The sequence below is a fragment of the Fusarium subglutinans genome, assembly GCF_013396075.1.
Source record: "Fusarium subglutinans strain NRRL 66333 chromosome Unknown NRRL66333_c0000121, whole genome shotgun sequence".
NCBI classification, from domain to species: domain Eukaryota; kingdom Fungi; phylum Ascomycota; class Sordariomycetes; order Hypocreales; family Nectriaceae; genus Fusarium; species Fusarium subglutinans.
The window spans coordinates 84835-111034 of NW_023502184.1; the positions used below are offsets into that span (position 1 = coordinate 84835).

The 26200-nt window shown below is 50.1% G+C and overlaps 9 protein-coding genes across 9 annotated transcripts; 5 read left to right on the forward strand and 4 right to left on the reverse strand.

Moving 5' to 3' along the window:
- Positions 1-134: 134 nt before the first annotated feature.
- On the forward strand, positions 135-2376 carry FSUBG_8641 (poly(A)-specific ribonuclease; the record flags this gene model as incomplete). The annotated part of the gene is made up of 5 exons (XM_036687069.1): positions 135-182; positions 228-260; positions 473-647; positions 708-802; positions 850-2376. 5 exons carry the CDS (start codon positions 135-137, stop codon positions 2374-2376), a joined length of 1878 nt encoding a protein of 625 aa, XP_036535860.1.
- Positions 2377-3394: 1018 nt separating this feature from the next.
- Positions 3395-3939, reverse strand: FSUBG_8642 (small nuclear ribonucleoprotein; the record flags this gene model as incomplete). Its single annotated transcript, XM_036687070.1, has 3 exons — positions 3395-3543; positions 3614-3685; positions 3741-3939. 3 exons carry the CDS (start codon positions 3937-3939, stop codon positions 3395-3397), a joined length of 420 nt encoding a protein of 139 aa, XP_036535861.1.
- A 2208-nt stretch (positions 3940-6147) lies between these two features.
- FSUBG_8643 (uncharacterized protein) lies at positions 6148-8189 on the forward strand (the record flags this gene model as incomplete). The annotated part of the gene is made up of 4 exons (XM_036687071.1): positions 6148-6250; positions 6614-6727; positions 6790-7602; positions 7732-8189. 4 exons carry the CDS (start codon positions 6148-6150, stop codon positions 8187-8189), a joined length of 1488 nt encoding a protein of 495 aa, XP_036535862.1.
- A 761-nt stretch (positions 8190-8950) lies between these two features.
- FSUBG_8644 (mitochondrial carrier) lies at positions 8951-10269 on the forward strand (the record flags this gene model as incomplete). Its single annotated transcript, XM_036687072.1, has 3 exons — positions 8951-9150; positions 9248-9992; positions 10057-10269. 3 exons carry the CDS (start codon positions 8951-8953, stop codon positions 10267-10269), a joined length of 1158 nt encoding a protein of 385 aa, XP_036535863.1.
- Positions 10270-11297: 1028 nt separating this feature from the next.
- Positions 11298-11925, reverse strand: FSUBG_8645 (GRD19; the record flags this gene model as incomplete). Its single annotated transcript, XM_036687073.1, has 2 exons — positions 11298-11687; positions 11785-11925. 2 exons carry the CDS (start codon positions 11923-11925, stop codon positions 11298-11300), a joined length of 531 nt encoding a protein of 176 aa, XP_036535864.1.
- Positions 11926-13069: 1144 nt separating this feature from the next.
- FSUBG_8646 (spliceosome-associated protein) lies at positions 13070-14727 on the reverse strand (the record flags this gene model as incomplete). The annotated part of the gene is made up of 2 exons (XM_036687074.1): positions 13070-13380; positions 13434-14727. 2 exons carry the CDS (start codon positions 14725-14727, stop codon positions 13070-13072), a joined length of 1605 nt encoding a protein of 534 aa, XP_036535865.1.
- Positions 14728-15954: 1227 nt separating this feature from the next.
- FSUBG_8647 (uncharacterized protein) lies at positions 15955-17604 on the forward strand (the record flags this gene model as incomplete). The annotated part of the gene is made up of 2 exons (XM_036687075.1): positions 15955-16412; positions 16464-17604. The coding sequence occupies 2 exons, from the start codon at positions 15955-15957 to the stop codon at positions 17602-17604; spliced, it is 1599 nt and encodes a 532-aa protein (XP_036535866.1).
- Positions 17605-18888: 1284 nt separating this feature from the next.
- On the forward strand, positions 18889-22030 carry FSUBG_8648 (dolichyl-phosphate-mannose mannosyltransferase; the record flags this gene model as incomplete). The annotated part of the gene is made up of 5 exons (XM_036687076.1): positions 18889-19196; positions 19277-19566; positions 19626-19909; positions 19963-21429; positions 21488-22030. 5 exons carry the CDS (start codon positions 18889-18891, stop codon positions 22028-22030), a joined length of 2892 nt encoding a protein of 963 aa, XP_036535867.1.
- A 1124-nt stretch (positions 22031-23154) lies between these two features.
- Positions 23155-25158, reverse strand: FSUBG_8649 (transport protein; the record flags this gene model as incomplete). The annotated part of the gene is made up of 1 exon (XM_036687077.1): positions 23155-25158. The coding sequence occupies one exon, from the start codon at positions 25156-25158 to the stop codon at positions 23155-23157; it is 2004 nt and encodes a 667-aa protein (XP_036535868.1).
- Between the last annotated feature and the right edge of the window lie 1042 nt (positions 25159-26200).

Genomic DNA, 26200 nt, shown 5'->3' on the forward strand with positions numbered 1-26200 from the left:
ATTTTTGTTTTGTTTTGTTTATTTGTTGTTTTCGGGATGGATGGACCGACCCGACCCATGATGCAACAGTTTCGCAGCACCCAAATTCGATCCGACCTCGCTTGGCTTGGCTTATAAAGTTACACACTTCAGCCATGAAAGCCTCGCACTGTCGGTTCATGCTGGGTTTGTTAATGAGGCTTGTAAGTGATCATTGTATACAGTGGTTACATACTTTTTCTCTGTAGACGGGAGGCTTCTATGCTGCAGCAGGAAGGGCCGTATGTCGCATGACCTCTCCGCTCATCGGCCGATACTCCCTCATCACTAATGACTTGCCAACTTTACCTTACTTTACTTGAACTCTTCCAAAACACAACGCTCCCTTGTATCAGCAGCCCTGGTACTTTACTGTATCACTACTTCAGGCACATAATATCCCACACTCTTTCTTACTCAAGTTGACCCTTGCGAGCTGCTACTCCGTATTCAGCAACTCACACTACGATTCCGGACCTCCAGCATGGCTAATGATGATGAACCCAGATCCAAGAAAGCACTCAATGTTGAATCGCCATCTTTCACGCCCGCCAGCGTTGGAAGTAAAAAGGCCACCTTCTCTTCACAAGCTGCCAGCGCTCCAGCTTTTACACCACGTGGCTTGGGCTGTATGTCCCCCATAAGTACCCTCATTCTTGTTTCAGTCAACTGACAAAATGTTTGTAAAGCCGCTACCCCGGTTGGGCCCCAGGACGGCGACAGCAGCGTCTTCAATCCTGCAACTGTCCGCGAATTTACCCCTAACTTTGACGTGAACAGCACGGTATGAACTGTCACTGCCGATATCAAGACTCTCCGCTAATTACATAGACTGCTTCCGCAAATGGCTCCGGTCAAGATGGCGGGATCTCTTATGACCCTTTCACTGTGCCTGCTATGAATCAAGGCATTACTACTCCTCAGTACAACCCTTATGCTGAAGATCCAGGAGCTCTCGGTGGCCATGGGCCAGGGTACTTCCCAGCACAAAATGCATTTGCTGCTCCTGTTCAACCTCTGCTACATCACTTATACTTCCCCGCTGGGCAACGTCGAGATGATTTGATGCCATATCATCGTGTTCCTCACGACTTTTTTATCTCAGAGAAAGATCGAATTGAGATTGTCAATAAGCTTGAAGCGACTGGCCAAGTTCTCCCCAACTCGCAGTTACCGCAACTCGACAATTACCACAACTTGGTACCCTTGGATACAACCCATCGGAAAAATGCTAATATCTTCGGCTATCCGAGCTGGGTCTATAAAGCTACACAAACCAAGTCGGGTCACACTTATTGTCTCAGGCGACTAGAAGGCTACAGACTCACCAACGAGAATGCCATCAGGCTTGTCAAAGAGTGGCGGCGCATTAACAATGGCAGCGTGGTTTCTATCGTCGATGCGTTTACGACCCGCGCTTTCGGGGACAGCTCACTCATCTTTGTACAAAACTATTTCCCCCTCTCCAAAACACTGGTTGAGGCTCACTTGACCCCAAGCAGTACCCATGGTACACGCTTCCAAGCTAAAACACCCATTACTGAGAACGTCCTGTGGGGTTACATCTCGCAGATCGCCAATGCGCTCCAAGCTATCCATTCGGTCAATTTGGCAGCACGATGCGTCGACCCTAGCAAGATTATTCTTACAGATAAGGGCCGCATCCGTCTCAGCGCATGCTCTATATTGGACGTCGTTCAATATGATGCTCATCGATCCATTCAAGAGCTTCAGCAAGAAGACTTTATTCAATTCGGCCGGCTATTGCTCTGTCTGACGACTAACACTCTGCCAGTCCATCTCACTAATTTCAACGTATCTTTGGAACAATTGTCGAGGGTGTATTCCGTCGAACTGAGGGATACTGTCCTGTGGCTCCTCACCCCTCAGCAACCACCCGCCCAAAAAGGTATAGACGAGTTCGTACGCGGAATTGCTGGCCGTATTACATCCACGTTTGACCAAATTCTTCAAGCCAATGACAAGGCCCGCGCCGACGTCATGCGGGAGGTGGAGAACGGTAGGGCAGCCAGACTGCTGATGAAACTCGCAACCATCAACGAGCGATATGACTTCAATGGGGATCAGAATTGGTCCGAAAATGGTGAGCGGTATATGCTCAAACTCTTCAGAGATTATGTTTTTCATCAAGTGGATGGCAACGGTAATCCAGTTCTGGACATGGGACACATGCTTCGTTGTATGAGCAAACTAGATGTTGGGACGGAGGAGAGGATTTGCCTCACCAGTCGAGACGAACAGACCAGCTTCATCGTCAGCTACAAGGAGCTTAAAAAGATGCTGGCGAATTCCTTCGGAGAACTTGTTAAGGCGAGCAAATCAGGTCGAAGCTTCTAGTCCCAGCAGGAACAACAACCTGGATCGTGGCAAGGTTCAGAGAATCGCGGTACAAGGCCTCAATACCCACGAGGACATTAGAAAAGGTCAGACCGAGGGTGGGGGGCTAGATTTGATCGTAAATTGGTGGGTATTGGTCCTAGCCAGTCTCGTGCAACTTCTATTCCCACGAGGCCAAAGTCCTACGGGGCAACAGAATATTTTCCACGGAAACAAACACATCAGGAGGAAACAAGGTCTCAAAGCGAATCAGACTCGTCTCTAGAGGTTCCCAGCGAGTTATGCCGAAGCTTCGAGAGGAGACTAATGTACAACGCACAGGCAGGCCCAAGCAAGCCTCCGTCATCGCCTGAGGATGGATCAAACGCCGACTTACAGGAAGGATTGAGTGCTCAGAACGAAAAGGACGCTCCGGCTATCAAGAAGAAACAAGGACAGAAAACAAAGAGCACCAATTTTTGAGAACAGTGTCTCATACAATCACGACACCTTGGGTACTTATAAGGGCATCGCCTTGGATTAGTCAGGCACTCAGAACTGGCAAAATCGCCAGAAGGTTTCTGGCCTCGTGTCATATGATGCGGTGGGGTTGGGACATTGGAGGCAATCTACAGATTCATGATGGTCTGCCATGGCTGATGATGTTCAGGCTGTGTGTGTATATGGCAGAGGTTAGTGGTGGTTCTGAAGCAGAGAGACACGAGATAGCGAGACAGATGTAGCGTATTTGCCTTTTCAATATGATATATTGCCTTCATTCATTACAATATTCTATGAAGTGGCGGCTAACGTGATGATTTCACGGTTAGAGCCAGGGGTTTTCGTCAGATGCTGCTTTTGATGCCCATGCATAATCCAAAATACCATGCTAGCAGCTGGCGATATAATTGTGTCGCTCGGTTTCTTGAATTTAGACCAGACTCGACACGGCCGTATATATTGTACCAGCACCAGGTGGGACGTTTTGTTGTTTGCCTTTGTCATAATATTCGTTTCCAGCTTGATAACAGTTGACCCCTCAATCATCCTCGGCTTGCACAAACGGGTTGGCAATCTCTTCGCTGCCGTCGACTGGGCTGACGAGAACAAGGAGAGTACCTCGAACAACTACGAGGCCAAGGGATCGAGTGGAGTCGTTGCCTTCGTCGTCTGCAGTCATTGTGTTAGCTGCGAGTACCTAGACAGGAACGAATAGAATATGGATCAGGAAGTGGTTCGTAGGAGTCGCGCGTCATACCTCGAACAACCTCGTGTACATCGTCCAGTACCAGGTTCATAAGAGCATCATAGCCCTTCAATGTGCCCTTGACTGAATCAGAGGTTAGTGGCCCGGATCTCCTGGCGCGCAACTCGAATAAACATACCCTCGCGACCGCCATTAAACTTGACGGTGATCTGCTTGTCCATATACTTGCCCAAGTTAAGAATGTTCTCCTTCTTGGGTCTCTCGCGCTCCTGCTGAGCGCCTCCCGCGCCGCCGCCTCCGCGACCGCCTCCACGCCCACCTCGTGAATGCGATCCTTGGCCGCCTCGGCCGCCTCGGTGTGAGGGTCTATCGGACATGGCGTATCTTGGGGGGGGCTAGATCGAGGAGATGGGGTGTGATATTGGTGATGAGCTTGTGGTTTGGGTTGAAGTTGGAACTTGTGATGGCTCTGGTGGGGTGAGTGGTGCTAATACGATTATAGAGGGTTAGGGGTGTGGATTATTTGGGCTGCTTGTGCATTTGGTGTGAGAGTGGATTGCAAGAAGAGAGCTTGATACATACGATTCGACCAATGAGTGGCAGGAATTAGATACAGCAACACTCACTTCTTCATGTGAATACGATAATCATAACTCACCCCGCGTAATCATCTGGTCTGGTCTGCTAACTGCAGGAAAGATACTGATCATCAGAAACTAAGGTAGTCTAGCAAAATTCAGTAGAGCTTTGTCGATTAGTGACGGTCACTTACCGACTTTCAGTGCCGCAATACCGAGCGTGATACTACTATTGGACCTATAATATAGATGCAAGTGCAAGTGCAAGACAAAATATATCGCTCGCGTGCCTCGGAGACCAGCGTCGCAAATTGCAGTAGCAGATCGACGAGCGGGATGATGCAGCCAGCGCCAGTGATATTGCCTCACTCATCTGACTTTGAAACTAGATCCATGCTGCATGAGCTTTTCTCTTTTCCTGTTTACCACCCCTCCATCCGTGCCTCGGGGAGCAAGAAAACACCAGACCTAGATATAGGGTGTCAAAAGTCTTCAGATCAGCTTAGATAAATTTAGTATAGATTTAGTATAGCTTTGGTAAATCTTAGACTAAGTAATTTTGGCACCTCAATTTAACGTCAGAAGTCTTCTTGCACCCCGAGGTCTACGTACCTTGGGGATTTGCAGCAGCACAGCCTCATACAAAGATCCCGCGCTGCGACATGGATTAAGGCGCCTATGTACAGATTGACAGGAGTGATACACGACTCTCATTCTGGGTCTATGAGCTGTTTTTTTCACATGTACTTGACTGCTCAGAGGAGGCCTCTTGATACACCTTACATCATGACTTGTCCGAAAAAGGAAATTAAGCTACCAGTGGCACTGGGTCTTGAGCCCGCTGCTGGCCCGCCGTTAAGCTGTAGGTACCTATGTCTGGGCGGCTGGCGGGCTGGTTGCAGTAAAGTACCCAGGTATAGGGCATCACCAGGGCATTTGTCTCGTCTGTCAGTTTCGAATTGGTTGCTGCTGCTACCGCTCTTTGTCCTTAAATCCTCTTGGCCTACCTCATTACTTCTTTCATCTGATTTCGAAAGATAGTCTTCCTTCCTCAAAGGAACCATCGACTATCGTCGTCCTTTTAGGCACTATAAGTCGGAGATTTTGGTGTTGACGTATCATATCCATTCCAATTAAACCAACTCGACCGTTGTCACTTTCCATCGGCCTCGCACCTCGTTCCGCTGCACTCTTCCCCACATGGTCCCGATTCCCCGGCACTTTCTTCCTGCTACCAAGGCTCCCGTCTCTTTTCCGTATTTCCTTATGCTTCTCCCCATCCCGTCCAATATTTGAACCCTTTTCAATCTCCTTTTTCTTACTCTTGAAGACTCCTCTTCACCCACTTGGACGCCAACGTTACCCGCCGTAGTTCGCTGCGTTATTTGCGCGAGGGATTTTCTGTGTTGGAATAAAATTGAGCCTGCTCCACAGAGAATCAACAATTGTTCTCCTCTTGGCGCCCATTTACCTGCATATCTAAGGTATCTATCTATCTTGGGGGGACGGACTCTCTAATACTACAAAATCGGCATCTCCTCTCAATCCATTGTCAACTTATTCCGGCTTCATTCCGTCGCCATGAATATCCAATAACCGCTGTCTTTGTCCCATCCTCTCTCTCTCTCTCTCTCTCTCTCTCTCTCTCTCTCTCTCTCTCTACAAATCGAGAATATTGCTCTTCCCTCGTCTTCTCTCCTATCACTCAATCGATCAACTGGAATCCCCGTCGCAACTCCTTCGCGACGTTGCTACTCACCTAACTCTAATTCATCCTACGGCCAAGCCTCTCAGAGAAGCTTTGATATCTATCTCCCTATTCTGTCCACTTTTCAGCGCAATTCAGGCAGATCTGTCCGCTTCACAGGGCATTTCAGGGTTCAATCTCGGCTAGGACGTTTGTTGGTCAAGCGTAAGCGCCTCATTCTGTCACAAGCCATCCAGGCTCGTCTATCAATCTCGACCCTTTGGTCAACACACCACATTTACACCCATCAATCACCCATCATGGGCCAAACTTCCGACTCGGAGCCTGCAAAACGAAAGCGTGATGTCGATGATGCCGGTGGTCAAGGTCGCGCTCAGCACGCACCTCCATCTCTTCAGCAAGGTATGTCTAGTATGACAACAGCCATCAAAGGCTGCACCATATTGTGTCGCCTCAAATCCTGAGACGTTTCGTTTGTAGCACCACATACGAGACTGTCTTGTTTGCCTTGACCTCGTCGTCGTTGCACACTTGCATGTGTGTTCGTGTCTCCTACATTCTTCAATGCATGTCGTCGCCTGATGGCACGCGCAACGAGGCGGCACTTGAAAAGCCGATGCTCTTGGTTTGACTCCTCGCCGGAAGTAGCGTTCAGCTCGACTCCTCCAGGGACGCACATGCTTGTTGCTTTTGTATCCGGCTTTTCTGTCTTGGTGCGATGGCACAGCTTGTTCGCTTGGAGGATATGCTAACCCGACCTCAAAGGCGTTCCCGGTTATATCCACTATCTCCCGAGATCAAATGCATCGCATTTGAGCCTCGTACAGGGTGATGCGGACACATTTGCCGACATCATCGGTCTGATTGGCGAATATGAGAGTAAGGATGCCAAGAGAATCGTTGGAGCTATTAATGGGATACCATTTACTGACGTAAATCAGACGTGTTGGATAGGCATGAGAGTCTTGCAGCAAGTCTTGGGGCTAAACTTACCGGTCCAAGACTTTTGAGAGGTATTGAGAAGTTTTTCGATGGACCAATCAAGACGACACCACTGCAGCCCTTCTCCAACCCTATAGGTTGGCTGGATGTTGTCAGTTTTGCGAGATCAAACCCAAAGGATTTCACCCTCGTTCAAAAGGCGGATGGCACCCGATGCTGCCAATTTGTTCTCAAAGGCTCACAGGTGGAGATTATGGAGGACGATTGGCGTTTGGTATGGTCTGGCGCTTTGGACCGGTTTCCCCTGGACCACCCCCTCGAAGAGGATGAGACGGCAGAACTGGCGACATTGGATATTCTCGAACAAAGAACCTCAATTCTGTACAAGAAGGCTGACGAAGTGGCGGCAAGAGCTCGTATACTTAACCATCGGCTAGGGCAGAGGAAGCAGGATATTCGTCGACGCAGGAGCACACAGGACACACCGCCGTCACGATATCAGCCCACTAACAGCGCCGGTAGTGGCATTTCGCAGCGAACGGCTAACTTCAGCGCCGGCTATGACTTACACGCAGATTTGCTGCAGCAGTTTCTCGCAGCTTCAGCTTCACCACCGCCATCTCGGTCAACTTCAGTTACAGGAATTCCTATAACCACTTTAAGTCAACCGTCCCCTTCGCACAGCGTAACCCACTCGCAAGCGCACGGTCCGAGATACAGTGGCCATGCAGCAGAGACAACAGTGCAGCCTGTGATGGACAGCCGCGAGGCAGCTTTCCGGTCTCTTATTACACAAAGGACTGACCAGCTGGGTAAGGGGGATGTGATCAGCCCACCGTGCGATCGCTGTCGGCGACTAAGGGTTGAATGCGTTAAACATTTGACAGCATGCTCAGGGTGTACCAAAAAGCATGCAAAATGTAGTTGGAAAACAGTTACAGATGATGAGTTCCGACAACTCAAGCGAGACATGGGTCTCAGGGATGAAATGGATGTTGATGGGCACTCAGATAGCGGACGAGTTCTTGACACATTAGACCCCAAAGACGGACATTCAAGTCGACTTGGGGAGAGACAAGAAGCAGGCAGAACGTCTGGGGATAGAACACCGGGAACATACGGTACGGATGAGGGTTCGAGGCCTCCTAGTCGGGACAACGGGCATCTTCCTAGTACAATGGAGCCGTCGACTGCGTCGATGCACCGATTCGATCTGAGTGCAGAACGACATCGGCTCCCTTTTGGAATGGGTCAGTCAGCAAGGTCGGATCACAGCAGCCATTCGGTCGAAACATTAGCACCTGGACCAAACGCCACGGGGTTGGCGAGTTCGCTGGCAACACCTTCGAACAGTACGTATAGGGGTAGTGATGGTTCGTTGAATCCTTCAGCCAGCTGATACTGCATCAGTCAGAATAGCCCCGCTGGCATTTTACACATGAAAGTACCAACCTGTCAGAGTCAACACATAGAGATGGCTTGACGAGGACGAGAGTGTGCGAGAAGAAGTCAACGTTTTATGAATATGATGAATATAAAGACACTTAAAATCTCCTTGAGGCATCTTGTCACATTTAAAGAACTGCCATTATTTGTGTTTCGTCATTTTTATCTTGGCTTGAATCGGCTTTACCTGTACAGTACGTGTAGTAGCCTCTGACCCACATATAAGGCACTTAAGTTCCAAAGAATACGTACCGTGAAGACCCGCCAGCGTCACTTCCTTTGCGGATCCTGTCGAGACGCATCTCATCCAGTGGCAGCCGGAGAAAAAAAGTTTTGGCAGGAGGCGATTAGATAAGGCACTAATGACCTCTTCTACCGCTAATGAGGTGCCACTGCTGCTAATGCTTCGCTGATTCATGAAAAAGATTCTCCATCTTTTTCCCAATTACCAGAGGCGATTCCTCTTCTTCAACAAATACTTGGCGACTTGGGCCCTTGTCTTATCGCTCACCGATGATCGTACTATACCTGCTTTCTTAATTATACGATATCGACAGGCTTCGCTATAAGCCGTTCTTGTCCACCGACGGTGCCGCGCAAAATCGAAACTTAACGACGAATCGACTGAAGGAACGGGTGAAGGCAACAGAACAGCCAACATTGACGAAGATTAAGAGTCTTTTCTTATTCCACAACTGAGAACTGCACCTCACAATGTCACACCATCAGCCTACGTCGCACATCATGTCGAGCCGCGACGAGAAACCGTTCCATCATTCCCATTCACCAATCGATCACTCGGCACTCATCCAGTCACGGGAGACTGGTGATGTAATTCCTGATGACACCCCTATCCAGGGTAATGTTAAAGCCTTGCCCTTTGCTAAATCATGGGTTCACATGTTTGCTGGTGGGTATGTAAACCTTCATATGGTCCCCGACTAGCTTGCGACAACTTATCGTAAGACTAATTTATATGGACCTACGAGACTGACTTGATTGTGTTCATAGTGTTGGAGGTATGACTGCCGCTGCAGTTACAGCCCCCCTCGATGTGTTAAAGACCCGACTGCAATCCGATTTCTACCAGGCCCAAATCCGAGCTCAACGCGAAGCTCAAGCCCAAGTCATTGGCCGACTAAACCCTGCCCGGGCCGCTCTATATCATCTGAACGATACGCTCCAGATTCTCGGCTCAGTATACAGGAATGAGGGTTGGCGAGCACTCTTCAAGGGTCTTGGCCCTACCTCAGTTGGAGTTGTACCAGCTCGATCCATCAACTTCTATGTCTACGGCAATGGAAAACGCTTGATATCTGAGCATTTCAACAATGGTGTAGAAGCGCCTTGGGTCCACCTATCGGCTGGTGTAGCAGCCGGCGTCATTACCTCAACGGCTACAAACCCTATCTGGATGATCAAGACGCGGCTACAGCTGGACAAGAATGTTGCAGCTGGGGGCGCACAAATGCGCAAATATCGCAACAGCTACGACTGTATACGTCAAATCATTCGGGACGAAGGTATTCGAAGTCTCTACCGTGGCATGAGTGCTAGTTACCTCGGCGTGGTAGAGTCAACGATGCAATGGATGCTCTATGAGCAAATGAAGGCATCTCTAGCTCGCAGGCACAACACGATCGTTCGCAGTGGTCGTGAACTGACCTGGTGGGATAAGACTGTCGATTGGACTGGAAAGGGTTTCGCTGCGGGAAGCGCTAAGCTGGTCGCCGCTGTTATCGCCTATCCCCACGAGGTATGTCATTGGTTTGAGACATTGGAATATTTACCTTTACAGGAGACTAACTAGTATGAAATAGGTTGCGCGAACACGACTTCGACAAGCGCCTATGGAGAATGGACTACCGAAATACACTGGCCTTGTTCAATGCTTCAAGCTTGTCTGGCTCGAAGAGGGCGTCATGGGTCTATACGGGGGTCTGACACCTCACTTGATGCGAACAGTACCTAGCGCCGCCATCATGTTTGCCATGTATGAGGGCATCCTTCGACTGTTCCATACACCTGCGTAAGCCATTCCACGAACGAGCAACGCACTGATTCGACACAAAGCGATCAAACACTAGGGTCATAACCTAGAAACGATCCGCTCATCGATGTCCTGTAACACTATCCGACACGAGTCGCAATGAAGCTTTGAAAGCTTCACAAACACTACTCGCTCTTGTATCAATGTACAACACCCAAGGTCTTTAAACGAAGCTGGGACATGAAGAATTACGAGAAACTAACAAAGGGGGAGATGGCGTGGCTAAGGCATATCTATTTATCGGCGTTTGGCGAGTGGATGGATCAGTAGAAGGGGAAATGTAAACACCTACGCTTATGCTTATGCTCATGTTCATGTTCACACAAAGGCCATGTACGAAATTATGTATAATAGGAGAGGCGTCTCTATTTTCTTTGGACAACATCACGCTTTGGCGGTATCGCCACAAACTTATGCCCACTCTGGAGAAGAGAACTCTCACCGTGGGATGATGATTAGAAGCCAATATGAATGAACATTAACCTACTTTTCTGACTTTGATACTGTGTTTTGATCAATGCTCGTTAACTTCATGGTCTGGGTTTCATGAGTCGGATCACTCTTGTTATTCAGAGTAGATGATATGGATACAAGATAGCCCATCAGCCCATCAACGCCCCAAGCTAAAGAAGGGAGTCCCAAAGCTTCGAATGTAGGATGGGATGCAAGTCGAAAGAACAACTTTGGACTGAAAACATAATGACTGGACCAGAGTGTGCTTTTCCCACATGAACAAAAAGAGAATAGTATGTACGTGAAGAGGAACGCCCATTCCACCCTCTCCTATCGTTTTGTTTCCTTTTCATTTCGTTTCCTTGACTTTGCTCAAGTAGTCACGGGGAGGGCATGTTGTCGAGAAGGGCGTCTCGCTGGCTGAGGGCTGGATTCCGCTTACGGAGCTTTCGAGGTTGGCGGGGAGCTGAAGTTGGAGATGGAGAGCGAGAGCGAGAAGAAGATATGGCTTTGAAGGGCCAGATCAGACGGAGGCGTCACCAAGCGTTGCGATCCCAGTTAGGGTCTGTGATTCTGTGTCAACCTAGACATCATGATGGCAAAGATAGACATGGCAGCAAACTCACCCTGGACAAAGGCAGCCAGGACCTTGCTCCCCGTCTGCAACAGGGGATGGCCGACGACGATCTTGAGGAACTTCTCGAGGCCTGCGCGACGACCTTCGATAACATCGTCGCTGAAGCGGTTGGTGAAGACCTTTCCGGGCAGAGGAGGGATCGTAACGCGGGCGCTCTCGCGCTCGAGAATGTCGCGGAAGTACTCGAAGTCGGAATATCGACGACGGACGCTGCTCTGACGGAGTTTGAAGGCGGGGATGTTTGTGCGGCAGAGGATTTCGTAGTCTGTATACATGTGACGGCCCATACCGTGTGTTCTTGGATTGCGGACCTATATATGGCGCTTTTTAGCATTTCTTGTGTGTTTTGCTTGTCCGTCTGACGATGTATGGTCGCGGATATGGCGCATGAGGGACAAGAGAGCGCACCTCAATCTCTAAAAAGTTCTCGGGAGGACCGTAGATCTCGTCAAAGCTCTGCTGTCGCGTATCGGGCATAGATTGCAAGATTGGTCGGTGAAATTGTGAGCCGGGCGCATCGAGGCCGGAGTTGTCCTGATCGGACGCCATGTTTAGTGATGTCGTAGGGAGTTTAGTCGTTGAAGTATAAGTATTAAGAGCTAGAGGTGTAGGTCGCAGTCGACTATCGGCGCAAGGTAGCGGTTGAGGCTGGTGGTGATGTCGTATGCAGTGGAGAGAATGATGTTCACTCCAGTTCAGGCTGTCTGTCGCATGAGATGAATGAGGTCGGAGGTAGAAGTAGAAGAGAGTGGAAAGAAAGTGGAGGTGGGGGAACCAGGCCCGACCAGGCCCGCCCAGGACAGGATAGGGCGGGGTACTTGAGCAATTGGTGGAGGACCAGGATAATCTCAAGTACCTTTTTGTTTTGTCGTTTCCTTGGTCAGTGATATGACCGCCGTTCAAGAATATGTACGTTGACGGGTAACAAAGCCTGTTTCGGGTCACTCGGGCTCCGTTTTGTTGATTGATGAGTGGTTTGTGTAACCATGAGCGTTACGACACTGCATCGTACAAGTCAGAACGAAGACGGAGATATCCAACCAATAAATAAGCATGAGACCTAAACATCGTGGCTAATGTATTTCTGAGACCTGTGAGTATTGGGTGGATGACGCGGAATAATTGATCATATTGTTTTTATATTCAAGCGATAGGGCTCCGAGGTGCTCCTTAAGAGCGTCAGAGCAACAGTCTAGAATGCTTCATTATATAGTATCGATCCAAGCTGCGTTGACACGGGACATCTTTACTTCTGATTCAAGCATTTGCCCATCATGAGCATGGTCAATGGTTTGTCTGTCTGTCTGTCTGTCTTGCGACATGACATGACAAAACGCAACATAACATGGTACGGCCGTAGTTGAAGATGTACGTTTCCGTTTATCCCCTGGCAGCCCATTCACCCAAGTCTCGGCCAATCTACTACCCCAGACATTCTCGATTTGGCATCCCAAAATCTCTCGTGCAAGAACTGAGCTGCATCAAACAAGTATAAGCCCATATGATTAACGAAACGCCATACGCCAGATGTGCCTCACCTTGGGGCCTCAACCTACAACGCCTACCGCGACATGTAGTTTTACACATGATCCGTGTACACGAGAACAGCATGCTCCCTTGAGAGGATGGTCTGTTTCTCTTCTTCTTCGTCGTCGTCTCCGATCGGGTATAATCTGCCCATCAACCGAGTTCCTCACTTCTTGTCAGCGAACTTTTGGTGAATAGCGCGGATTTGATCTTCGACGTTCACGTTCTGCATATGACCCAGCTGTGCTTGGCTCTTGGCATCCATGGCACCATCGTAGCTATGAATGGCAGCCTTCTTTCTGCGCGCAAGCTCATCCTCAGAAATGGCCTGTCCAGTGACAGGATCGAAAACGTCGCTGCGTTGGCTGGCAAGTCGCTTGAGGTTGTTGGCAACATCGACATGTAACGTATTGGAGGATGCATAGCGTGTGTCCGCCTTGGCCTTCTGTTCCTTCCAGCGAGGATCGAGAAGTTCAACTGAAAACAGGTTAGCATTATGACTGAATAGAATGTTGGGATGGAGCACTTACTTCGCATGTGAGCCTCGAGCTCATTCATGGGAATCTGCTGCTTACAGTTGGGGCACAGCGCTGTCTGCGCGCCCTGTCTGTTGGCAGCCTTCTGTGCGGCACGAGGCACGTAGTTCTCCTTGATCTTCATCGGAGGAGCACCACCACGTGCTTCAGCAGTAGCCTGTTGCTTTCGTGCTTGCTGCTCTGCGCGTTCCTGGATACGGCGCTCCTCTTCTTCCTCTTGGGCTGATCGCTGCGGTTGCTGCGGTTGCGCTTGTGGAACAGGGGAGTATGGCTGGACAGGAGGGGGCATTTGAGCGGGTTGGTAGGCTGGCTGTTGAGGAGCCATGGGATAGGGGGCGGGTTGATTGGGGTATGCGTTGTACGACGTGTCTTCGTCAGGCATGGCTTCCTCAATTCTAAGGCTGGCGCTGATAGAAGCATTGTTGCGGTCTTCGAGCGAAGCGTACTGAAGATCGGACAGGTTGGTGGGAGGTGGGAGGTTGGCGTGCTCATCAGCCTCGTTGAAAGTGATTGTCTCGACAACAACGAAGTCGCCCCAGTCGATCATCGCAAACTCTTCCTTGGCCTTGACCTCTTCCTCCTCCTTCTTCTGTTTTTCCGATTCGACGTATTTGGCATATTCGGCTCGTTGCTTGGCGCGGTTCAGCACGAGGAACTTATCGTTTATGTTGGCTTCGAGCTCCTTTATGCGCTCTTCTTGAAGCTTGCCACCTTCTCCACCGAGACCGCTTGCACGTAATAACGTTGTGTATTGGTCGATGATATGCTGGAAGAAGTTGTGGAGAGTGTGATTAGGGATGAGGAAGCCGAATTGTGGGTTACCAGCTTCGCGCTGAGCCAATTGTGTCATAAACTGTCGTCCATTCTTTGCTACAAAGAGAGCCGATAATTGAATAACATCCAGATCCTTTCGGTTGATGCGAGGCGTTCGCGCGGAGAACAGGTAATCGGCAGGCCTCGGGGGTCCCTGAGGCTTTGGAGCCTCGGCCGCAGGTTCGCCCACGCGACCAGCAGCGATCGCTGTACCACGTCCACTCCTGACCTCATCTAGTCGCCATTGGTAGAAGGGATGGTAGGCATCGGAAGGATTGAGAAAGCTGAATTTCGGGTTTGATCGCTCCTTTTCGCGAATGCGATCTTCGAAGACGGCGCCGTTTCGCGCTACGTAACCAGCTGTCTTTTCAAGAACATTTCGAATCTCGCGGGGAGGAAGGACTACTCCAGCGGGAGGTTTAATATCGTCGAGGACATTTGCGGCGGCATCGCCGTTGGTAGTTACGGCTGCCATTGTGAGGAGGACGCGCTGAGAAAGAGGAAAAGGCTGATGGAGCTGCTAGTAAAAGGCAGGCGACTTTGGAAATTTCGAGGTGTTCTGGCGACGCGAACTTTTGGTCGGCGAATCGTTGTTCCGGGTAGTTTTAGGTGTCTGCCGCGATCACCTCGACTTTGACGACAACTTTATTTTGGCCTTCGTAGGTCTTCTTTTGTGAGAGTCAACGAACTGCTTTGGCTATTTTAATGGATGGCGTCTGTGAAACTTGCTATTTGCTCTTATTAGATTGAAATGGTCATTCAAGGCCCGGGTGTTGTACGCAACAGTCAATACTTTGACTTACAGCATGACAATAGGTAGCTACCTACCTATCCATTGCGGTAATCTCTTCCTTTGAGCAGGCACCTATACTTGTCTCAGTCGTCAAGCCCAAGGTATAGTAGCCAACGAATATTATATCCAGTTCAAGCTATTTGGGACTATACTTGAACAGTCAGTTGATGTACATGAGCTTCTGTTGCTTAGTTGATGGTCGAGTCGCCGATACTATTGGCCAACCTTTCATAATGTTAATTGGTCATATCCTGAGTTCTATGCCGTGATGACACGCACGGTCCAGAGTGTATTAGACACTCGTTTCTGCAAGAAGGGTCTGAGGATAATCTGCTTCTATCCGTGACAGGTTTCTCCCATAATTAGATCCTCCAACGGCTGGCTACCCCGGTGGTTATCTCAAACCGTCAGGGGCAGAGATATAAGCCATCAACTTGAAATGCCAATCTATCTCTGGCTTATCGTGTTCCTTCGGATTACTTCCACAACTCCACGCACAATGCCGGTAGCATCTGCATCTCAATCTGGATACCCCGCAATACCCTAAATGACGTTTATCGTCTACCACGGAGCATTCGCCGTTTTCCCCGACCTACAACCCCAGGCTGGCATAGTATCTTTCAACACACCACCGGTCTTCGGCTTTCAAAACCGCGATCCAGAGTCCAGACCTGTCAAGTCTATCAGGGGGTCTTATCAATAGCCTCATTGAAGGCAAAGTCTGGTTAAATACCAGACAAGATCCTTCAGTAGGAAAAAGTAAAACACCTGCAAAACTAGAGTGGGCTCTCGGTATAACGCTTCTCCGTCGTCGACACAGCTGTCGAATAAATCCCTCCTCTCCTTCATGAGATGAGATGCCGAGACAATTCCTCAGCGCAGCTTTGAATCTCATATAAGTCATTTTCGATGGAGTTGACAGAATGGAGAAACTCTGCCCTTGAGGCTGCCTCTCAGTCTCTGTTTGACGAGAGCTCCACCCGCTCCCAAGACGCCAGTGTCCTATTAGTCCTGCTCTCATTCTTTTCCCCATGCGAGAGAATTCCCCTGGAACTATTTACACGCGGGTCAACACCTCGAAAACGATGGACGATCGAGGGAGAAGTTGAACTTGTTGATGCGACCAAAGTTGGCCTGGCCTCGTGGTTGATCGACATACTAGCAGATGACCAACGACTTACACGAGCCTTTCGTGAACTATGTCAATTGGCAGCTGTTCTCAGATACCCAGATGAGACGTATCATTTGAACGAAGATATGTCAGCCAGAGTCCACCGAAGCCTTGCTCCAGATGCGCTCCCGTTCTGGCGAGAACAGGCTTTGATTGTGGCATATCGAGCCATACCCTGGAAGTATATCGAGTTCCCGTGAGTCTGAAATCAATATCCAGCGAGCTTGAACCGCTAACACCACACAAGAGAACCCGTGGTTAGATCATTCTTACCACATCTACATCATGTTGCTGAGGCGTTCCACGACTGCTTTGATGAGTTGCCTACAGCCACCAGAACCGATTTCATGCTCACGCTCATCGAAGCTTTCCGGTTTCCAGACATGGCATGGAAGTATTTCGCAATTGGTCAGGCAGAATTGGCTGCTGGACGCTTGAAGGATACACACCTCCGGCTCTGCATTGGCCAAACCAAAGCAGTCCTGGGACGCCTCAGTGGAAACATGGATGAAGCGACAGGAAGTCTTCAGGACTTCGTAGTTAACGACCCGGCGGCCGCTGTAAATAAGCGCATAAGCTGTGAGGTTGGGGTCGCTATTATCCAACGTTCCCTAAACTCAATCCAAGTGGCGGATCTGTCGACTGCGCAGAAGCTATTGGAGGATTGGAACCCGCTCGGCGATGAGCCTTCGCCTCTGGAAGAGATCCTCAGTTTCCGCAAACACTCACTGTTGGGAAGAGTCAAGCGACTACAGGGCAATTTCGATGAATCTCTAAAGTTGCTAGAGATAGCACACGAAGTGTCGCAGAAACCGAGTCAGCTCGTCTTTGATGAGGATCTCCGGGATCTGACATGCGATTTAGCCGATGCTTTGAGAGAACTTGACGAGCCTATGATAGGTGAAGGATATCTTCGTACTGAGATCATACGGCGTACCGAGAGGCCCGACCCTTTGACTGGCAAATCACTTCTTGAATTGGCTTTGTCAGAGGCTCTTTTCGCCCAGGAACGCTACGAAGAGGCAGAAAAGATATGCGTCGACATCGAGTCTCGGGCTAGTCTTCTGAAGTATGAAAGACTGCGAGTATACGTCATCTTGGCAAAGCTGTCGCACATCAGATCGGATTTTGAAGTCGCATTATCTCGATGGAGCGAGGCGATGCAGGCACTTCAGGAGTTTTCCTTGGTGGATGGACAGGTACAGACTATTATTTCGGCGTCAATGGCTGATGTGTTGGATGCCCAAGGTCACAATTGGTTGACGCGTGAGTCTCCTCGCAGGGCGTCACTGAATGAGTTGGCAAAACCAGAAGGCGTTCCGCACTGGATTGCTGGTTTTCGACAATGGGTAGATTATTTGCAATCTCGGGGTCGACAGGATTTATAGTCTTGTCTGGGGTTGACCAAAAGTCGATGATGTTATCATGAGTAAGGTATATGTACGTATATGTTGGGGTTGAGATACCCTATATCAAAGGTCTTTGGTTGGTTGGTTGGGTTGGCTAAGGTATTTCTGTGGTAATAAACACGACACGATAAGGTAGAAGGAAAAGTTTCATGGTCTAGAATGCGTGTTTCAAGTAGTGCGTAGCAATTTGGAGATCAAGGGCAGAAAAGGGGTTAAGTTGTCCGTGTATGTACCTGAATGTTTGGTGTCGTTTCTATTTGTTTGGAGCTGGAGCCACATTCGAGGGAGCCGGCCCCTGTGTGGCTGCAGTAGCCACATCTATCTATCAGATACGTATCTCGAGTCACTTTGCTTGTAATGATAAGGTATCGAGGCTGGAGAAGGAACAATGCAGTTGTGATTCACTCATAGAAGCCTCATAACAAGCCATTGTCAATCTCGAACGCCCAAACACGTTTGCGGGAGCTGGAACCAATTGAGCTGTCCTCAGAGAGCTATCACCAGTGGTTGATATTCACAGGTCTAATGGCGCCTGCTGGAGCTCTGTTCTGAGCCTAGCGTTACGGGGACGCCAGGGGATCTTCGCGGCCGGGGCCGGGTTTGATTCGCTGCAGGGGTAAAGGGATGTTAGGGAGAGCATCCACTGGGCTGACGCTGACATGTCCCGTTACTGTTAGACGGGAGGTTCAGAGACAGACAGGAACGAACCGAAGAGGCCACTGTAGCTACAACTTTTTTCTCTCGAGGAACCTGACCTGAACTGGAAAGAAACGGGTACGACGCTCGACGCGACTGCTCGTATCGTACTGCAACCATCCATCAATTCACCTATCGCCATTTATAGGTGCAGTCTCAGCCCGCATAAGGTCATTGCTAGCTGAGGTGGTGCTAAATATCCCCTGAAGCTTCATCATCCCTCTTTTGCCCACTTCCCTTTTTATTTTCTTACTCCTTGCAAACTGTCGTCCAACATCCATTCTTCTCCCCCCCCCAGGCTTTTTTTTACATTGCCTATCGTCCGTTGATATCCGTATCATAACGGCGGTCTGCGATTGGGTTTTGGGTCCTTTTTTCTCTTCCATTTTCTATTCTTGTTCACTTTCTGTTTAGCCAAGAACCGGCCATCGATGAGGCTTCTCTAGATCCTCCCGGTCTCTGTTATAGCTCTTCTTCATCAACTCTCGTTACATCGATCGAACAATCTGGACACATCGTCCCCTAGCGATCGAATCGACTCGAATTCTATATTGATACTCGATTACCATGGCTCGTACGAGGGGCAAGAGTCCCCAACCGCCAGTCAAGGCCCCGACGCCTGTGACTGAGAAGCAGCAACCTTTTGCAGCTCCTCCTCCTCCTCCTCCTCCTCCTCAGCCGCAGACCACTGCTGTCACCACCACGTCCAAGGACACCAAGAACACTTCGTACCAGTCCGATGGCGTTGAGGACAACGATGTCTTCCTCCTCCCTCTCTCCGACTACTGGGTAGCCTTGGCCCTCATCCTCGTTGCTACCCTCGTTCGCGTGTACAAGATCTATCAGCCCACAAGCGTTGTCTTTGACGAGGTTCAGTGCGTCCCCCAAGCCAGCTGAAGCACTATTGCTGCTTCCGCCCCGTCTATTCCATCAATGCGCTAACTCATACATCAAGCTTCGGTGGCTTTGCTACAAAGTACATCAAGGGCAAGTTCTTCATGGACGTTCACCCTCCCCTGGCTAAGATGCTCATTGCCCTTACCGGATGGCTTGCTGGATTTGATGGAAGCTTCGACTTTAAGGAGATTGGAAAGGACTACATTGAACCTGGTGTCCCCTATGTCGCGATGCGAATGTTCCCTGCTATCTGCGGTATTCTCTTGGTTCCCTGCATGTTCTTTACTCTCAAGGCTGTTGGTTGCCGCACAATGACCGCTACCATGGGAGCTGGCCTGATCATCTTCGGTACGTATCTCTCCTGGCCCTTCAATTGACCCGGAGAGTCTGTTGCTAATTATCTGTAGAAAATGGTCTTCTTACCCAGGCTCGTCTCATCCTTCTCGATTCGCCTCTTGTCGCTGCGACCGCTTTCACCGTCCTCTCCTTCTCTTGCTTCACCAACCAGCACGAGCTTGGCCCTTCCAAGGCTTTCCAACTGAGCTGGTGGTTCTGGCTTGTTCTTACTGGTCTTGGCCTGGGTATCACCGTCAGCATCAAGTGGGTTGGACTCTTCACCATTGCTTGGGTTGGATCCCTCACTCTTCTTCAACTCTGGGTCCTTCTCGGTGACAACAAGAACGTGTCCATGGTAAGTACTTGATCAACATGCGTCTATGAACACTGTTACTAACGGACCAACAGCGTCTCTTCACTAAGCACTTTATGGCACGTGTCTTCTGTCTAATCATCATTCCTCTCACCTTCTACATGGCCATGTTCGCCATCCATTTCGTCTGCCTCAAGAACCCTGGCGACGGTGATGGCTTCATGAGCTCCGAGTTCCAGGCCACTCTCAACAACAAGCGTATGAAGGATGTCCCCGCCGATGTTATCATGGGCAGCCGTGTCACCATCCGTCATGTCAACACTCAGGGTGGTTACCTCCACTCTCATCCTCTCATGTACCCTACCGGTAGCAAGCAGCAGCAGATCACCCTGTACCCTCACAAGGACGACAACAACGTGTGGCTCCTTGAGAACCAGACTCAGCCTCTTGGAATTGATGGCCAGCCCATCAATGGCACACAGGCCTGGGACGCCCTTCCTGAGCCCCAGTACATCACCGACGGTACCGTCCTTCGTCTTTACCATGGTCCCACTCATCGCCGCCTTCACTCTCATGACGTTCGCCCACCTATCACTGAGGCCGACTGGCAAAATGAAGTTTCTGCCTACGGTTACGAAGGATTTGAGGGAGATGCCAACGATTTCTTCCGTGTCGAGATTGTGAAGAAGAAGACGTATGGATCTGTTGCAAAGGAACGTCTTCGTACTATCGAATCCAAGTTCCGTCTTGTTCACGTCATGACTGGCTGTGTTCTGTTCTCCCACAAGGTCAAGCTCCCTGACTGGGCATCTGAGCAACAGGAGGTTACTTGCGCCCGAGGCGGAACTCTTCCCAACAGTCTGTGGTATATCGAGGGCAACTCTCACCCTCAATTGCAGGGCGATGTTGAGAAGGTCAACTACCGCAATCCTGGTTTCTTTGGCAAGTTCTGGGAGCTTCAGAAGGTCATGTGGCGAACAAACGCCGGTCTCACTGACTCTCACGCTTGGGATTCTCGCCCTGAGTCGTGGCCCATTCTCCGTCGTGGTATCAACTTCTGGGGTCGTCAGCATAAGCAGGTTTATCTCCTCGGAAACCCCATCATTTGGTGGTCTTCCAGCGTTGCTGTTGCCATCTGGGTCGTCTTCAAAGCCATTGCGGTTCTCCGCTGGCAGCGCAGCTGCAATGACTACTCCAACACCACCTTCAAACGATTCGACTACGAGATTGGTACTTCAGTTCTCGGCTGGGCTCTGCACTACTTCCCCTTCTACCTGATGCAGCGTCAACTTTTCCTTCATCACTATTTCCCTGCTCTCTACTTTGCGGTCATTGCTTTGTGCCAACTCTTTGACTATGCCACTGCCCGCATCCCCGGAGCTGGAGCTCGTGATACCGCTTTGATCAACCGTATTGCTACTGTCTCATTCCTTGTCCTATCGGCTGCCGTCTTCATGCTCTACTCTCCCCTCGCCTACGGAAGCCCTTGGACCAAGGCCGACTGCAGGCGCATGAAGCTTTTCAACACCTGGGACTTTGACTGCAACACCTTTTACGATAGCGTGAGTTTCATCGCGAACGTTGACAAGATATGAGCCCTGACTGACATCATTCACACAGTATGACAAGTACAGCGAGGTCCCCTCCATCAGCTCATCTGTAGTCCCCACCACCTCAGCAGCCAAAAACGTTGAGCCCAAGCAGGAAGAGGCCCCTGTCTCCCAGAAGCAGGAAGAGGCTGTCATCTCTGGAGCCCCCCCTGCTCCTGATCAGGCCCAGGTTGAGCACCGAGTCGTTGCTAAGGAGGAGAAGGTTGAGTACCGTGACCAGGATGGCAATCTTCTTGACCCTGAGGAGGTCAAAGCTCTTGAGGGCAAGGTTGAGTTCAAGACCAAGTACGAAACCAAGACACGCGTCGTTGATGAACAGGGCAACGAAGTCCAAGAGCCTGCTGAGGGCTGGGACCAAAATCTGGCTGGTGTTGCTCCTCCTCACCCCGATGTTGAGGGTGTCAACAGCGAGACCGTTAAGGGCAAGGATGAAAGTGCCGCCGCTCCTCAAGATGTGGCTGCCAGCAAGGACGGTGAGAAGGAGGCCGAAGAGGCCAAGGCTAAGCCTGCCAGTGAGAACCAGCAGGATGCCACCGTCAAGGAAGAGCTGTAGAGTGCCCTAGGCCTCCGTCTCGCCCAGCAACAATTCCAGGTCACTAATAACCCTTCCTTTGCTCTGCGCCCGACCTGATTTAAATCTCGCCACAATTCATGTAACATCATGTACTCTATCACTTACGACTTATGGAGGGAGGATGGGAAGATCCCCGGTGGTCTGATATTAGAAGGCTGGAAAGGAGAAAGCAATGTCTTGTTCTGAAAGTGAGATATTATAGAAAACATCTAAAAAGAAGGAGGAGACGAGGTTCCGCGGAACCAGAATCGGAACCAGAACGTCTAGCAATGACGTACTCTCATTTGTTGGCTTATGTCAAGGGTAATACTGTGGCATCGGTACGATTGGCAGCGATGTACACATTTATCACATAATACATTTTCATGTTCAAAGTTTGAGTCTCGTCTACTTTGTGGTGCATAATGAATAAACGAAGTGTTCCTGGTACAACTTCATTAGTGCAAGCCTCAATTACTTACTAGGAGCCCATCAGCCCGAGAGTTCAAGTTGGTAACCAGAGAGTATTGCAAAGGATGAGTCTGTTGCAGTTGGTATCATATCTATTACTACTACAACTAAAGGGCATCGTCAGAGGGCATGCTTGACGGCCTTGAGTAATCTATTGTGTAAGAATGCCAGGGCATGCCTGCGTATTGTGCGCTCTTGTTGCGCAATATCAGCGACTCATGAACGCTCTGGATAACAAGAAAAAGCAAAGGACAAGTATATCATTCCAAAAAAGAAAGGTCCATTTCCCATGTCGTTGCGCCGCCCCAAATGAATGATGCACATATTTCCGTCAAACGCCAGCAATGAAATTCCCATCTGAGAACAACGCACGCATCCCATAAACGACCAAATGATTGCTTGCTTCCAATCCTTCCATCCATCCAAGTTCCGTGCCATATTCGTTCAAAAAGGAAATATTAGGGGCCGATCCACCATCCCCTGAGCTCATAATATTTGATCCCAACCAGCCCATAGAGTAGTAGCACCGAACAGGTGCAATCCAAAACAATACATGCGATCCTGTAACCCAAAATAGTATACATAGTTATACACAAAGTCCGCAGTGGCGTCGATATCACCGACTCCAAGGGACTTTGAAGGATGTGAGGTTCTTAATCCGTGGTCGGAATCGTGATAGATAGTCGCTTCGTTTCCTCCGAGCCAGAGTTGCTCTTGACATCGAGACTCTGGACGGAGCTGCGCACGCTCCTAGCTCCATCAGTTTGCATGGGAGGGGTGTGTGGCTCCTCGATCGGGCCACTCTTGGTTGTATCGCTTCGTGTTCGTTCAATCGTCATCGGTGGTGTTTGAAAGCCAGGAACTTCGAGATGGTCAGACCTCACACTACCGTCATGGCTGTTACGCGGGCTCTTTTCCATGTCGACAGACAGGGGCGCCGGGATGCATGGAATTACACCACCACCAATGCGAGACCAGAACATCTGCTCCCTCAGTCGTACACTCTCCTCCCAGGCAGCCTTCTCATGATCCTCATTGTCCGCTCGCCAATGACCATCCTTAACCATACGCAAGAAGCCCAAGAAGTCACAAGTCGACCGTACGCGAGTCAGACAGTACTTGCACAACGGGTGCCGTTGAGCTGAATCAGTCTCACTCGTTCTGAATCGATGGTTTCGTAAATACTGAGGGTCCTTGCGTGAATCACCGCAGAGTGCACATGGGTAAAATTGCGGCTTCGTCAGTGCCACAAGACTGCCAGTGGTTGGTACGGGCTCAACTACCAGAGATCCGTCAGCGATGGCGGCGATAACGGATCGACGAGCCAGCCATGACAAGCCTGGAGCCATATCTAGACGAAGTGTAGGCTCAATATCTTCAGCCAAAACTCGCTTGTAAAACTTTGTTTCCTTCAAGCTCGGTAAAGGGGTAGCTGATGCATTTGAAGCAGCGCTGACGGTAGAGGCCGGTGTGTTAGGAGACTGAGGTGCACTTCCGGCCCCAGCAATAGGTGTGCCAAGTGAGGTAGTTGAGGCGTTGGAGGGATGGGCGCTCGATAACGAACCACCAAGTCCAAAGCCAGTTAAAGCGTTCAGAGTACCGACTGAACCTGAAGAAACGCGGCTGCCAGGGCGATTTCGAGAAGTCCGTGCGAGTATAAGAAAATCGTCATAAGACGACAAATCGGTTCGCAAAACGGGTTGGAGAAGATGCGAGAAGCTGGTCGGGTGGGCAGGCTCGACGGAAGTGCCCCAGAGTGAAGCAGCAGGCTCTTCGGTTGAAGATCGAAGATCGTCACGAGTATCAGGTTTCGTCAAACCGGGAGACGAGGGAGCAGTGGGGTTATTATGATCTCCTCGTTCCGAAGCCATATGTTCCATAACGTGCTTGAGCTCGACGAGTTGCTCCTGTTGAGATTTTAGAATGCTCTCAGTATCAGCAAGCTGAGACTTGAGCTGGTCATTCTTGCGTTGAAGAGCCTCATGGTCAGCCTTGGCCTGTTCCTTGGCAGCGATCACCATTTTGTTTGCTTCCTCGAACAATGCCGCTGTGAGATTCTCAAGCTCCTGCTCAATCTTCTTCTTTTCCATTTCTGTGTCAATTCGCTTTTGACGTTCTGCTGCAACCTTGGCCTGCCAAACCTTCTTTTCGTCCTCAACGGTGTGCTTGCGAACCCAGACGTCACCAGCCAACATTTCGCGTTGTGAGGCATTTTGAGTCTCAAGCATGCGAATTCGTTCCCGTGCAGCATCAAGTTCGTGGCGAGCGGCGGATAAAGAGTCGTCCAGTACGGTTTGGTGATTAATGGCGTTGATGAGCTTGTTACTGAGGGTGGCGACTTCGTCATTCAGATCGGGGTGATGACTGGGAGTCGCGACACCGCTGTCATCGGCAGGGCTCATTGCACGACTTCGAGGATCAGGTATTGTGCTCATCTCATCTCCAAAATCTGTAGGCGGGTTCGGTGAGACAATCGGTAGATGTGTCGAGGAGGAAGATTTGATCGGGGTGTGGTCGGGAGTGAGCGAAGGAGTTCGAGGGTGATAGCTAGGGGTCGCTGCGATGGAGGAAAGAGATCGAAAATGACCTAGTGACCGCCGAGAAGCTGGCGATTTTGTCGCGAGTGGTTGACCCCAGCCGGCGGCGGCGGCGGACATTGGAATAAATCTACAACGCGTAAGCTCAAAGCCGACAAGATGTGGCGGCCAAGTTTGGTGATAAAGTTCGGGCTGGAGAGTATGTGTGACGGAAAGAGAGAAGAAGGTGCAAGCGGGTGCGGAGAACGGAGGTATACTGAGTCAAGAATTCAAGATGGCAATGATGGCAACGTACGAGTCCATTGTGATCGGGCGTATGTGTGTCAGTTGAATACGTCCTGTGCTCTCGGCCCGGGCAGAAAAAGACGTGACCTGACCTGGCGTGACAGGTCAAGATGAGACGACAAGTCCGTTGGGAGACGTGGAAAAGTCAATCCCTCAGAGAGTTTGTAGAGGGAATGGAGAGAGAGAGATGGGCGGACCCTCCGGAGCCGAGGAGTGACGACAAGCCAGTCCAATCCAGTCAGGGAAACGGCTGTGAGTGCCAAACGGGGAAGACGACGGACGGGAGCTGCAGTTGGAGCTGGAGCTGGAGCTGGAGGGCGGCAAGACAGGTGAGAGATCCGAGCGAGCGAGCGAGTGAGTGAGTGACTGTGAGACCTCGGGACCTGGCCTGAGACAAGATGAGCCACGTTCCACAGGCTCTGAGAAGCCGATGGGTTGATAGGGTCGAGAAATGTTGTGGCTTGTTTAATTCGATTATTGTTGCCAGGCTCTGGCAGCAGGCACGAAGAGCGTAAAATGAGAAAAAGAGAAAGGCGAGAGGGAAAATGAGAGAGATCCTGGTATGTACGAATACGTGGGTATTGTAAGGTAACTTACTGTCCGTAGTGAACTGAAGCGTACGGTACAGTAGCAGTGTAGCACGGGCGGCCGCGGTCCCTGGTTCTCCGCAAGCTTGTGAGATGGAGATGGGTCCTAATCCGACAAAGTCCCAGAAGTCGTGTCGTATCGTATCGGTCGCGGATCGTAATTGGGAGGTGGAGTCGTTTGGGAAAGTCGTTTGACGATGTAATGATGCAGACCAGACGAAGCAAAAAATAGAACAGACAATCCGAGGTACTTTGATTCAGAAATACCCAGGGACTGCAAAGGCAAGAAG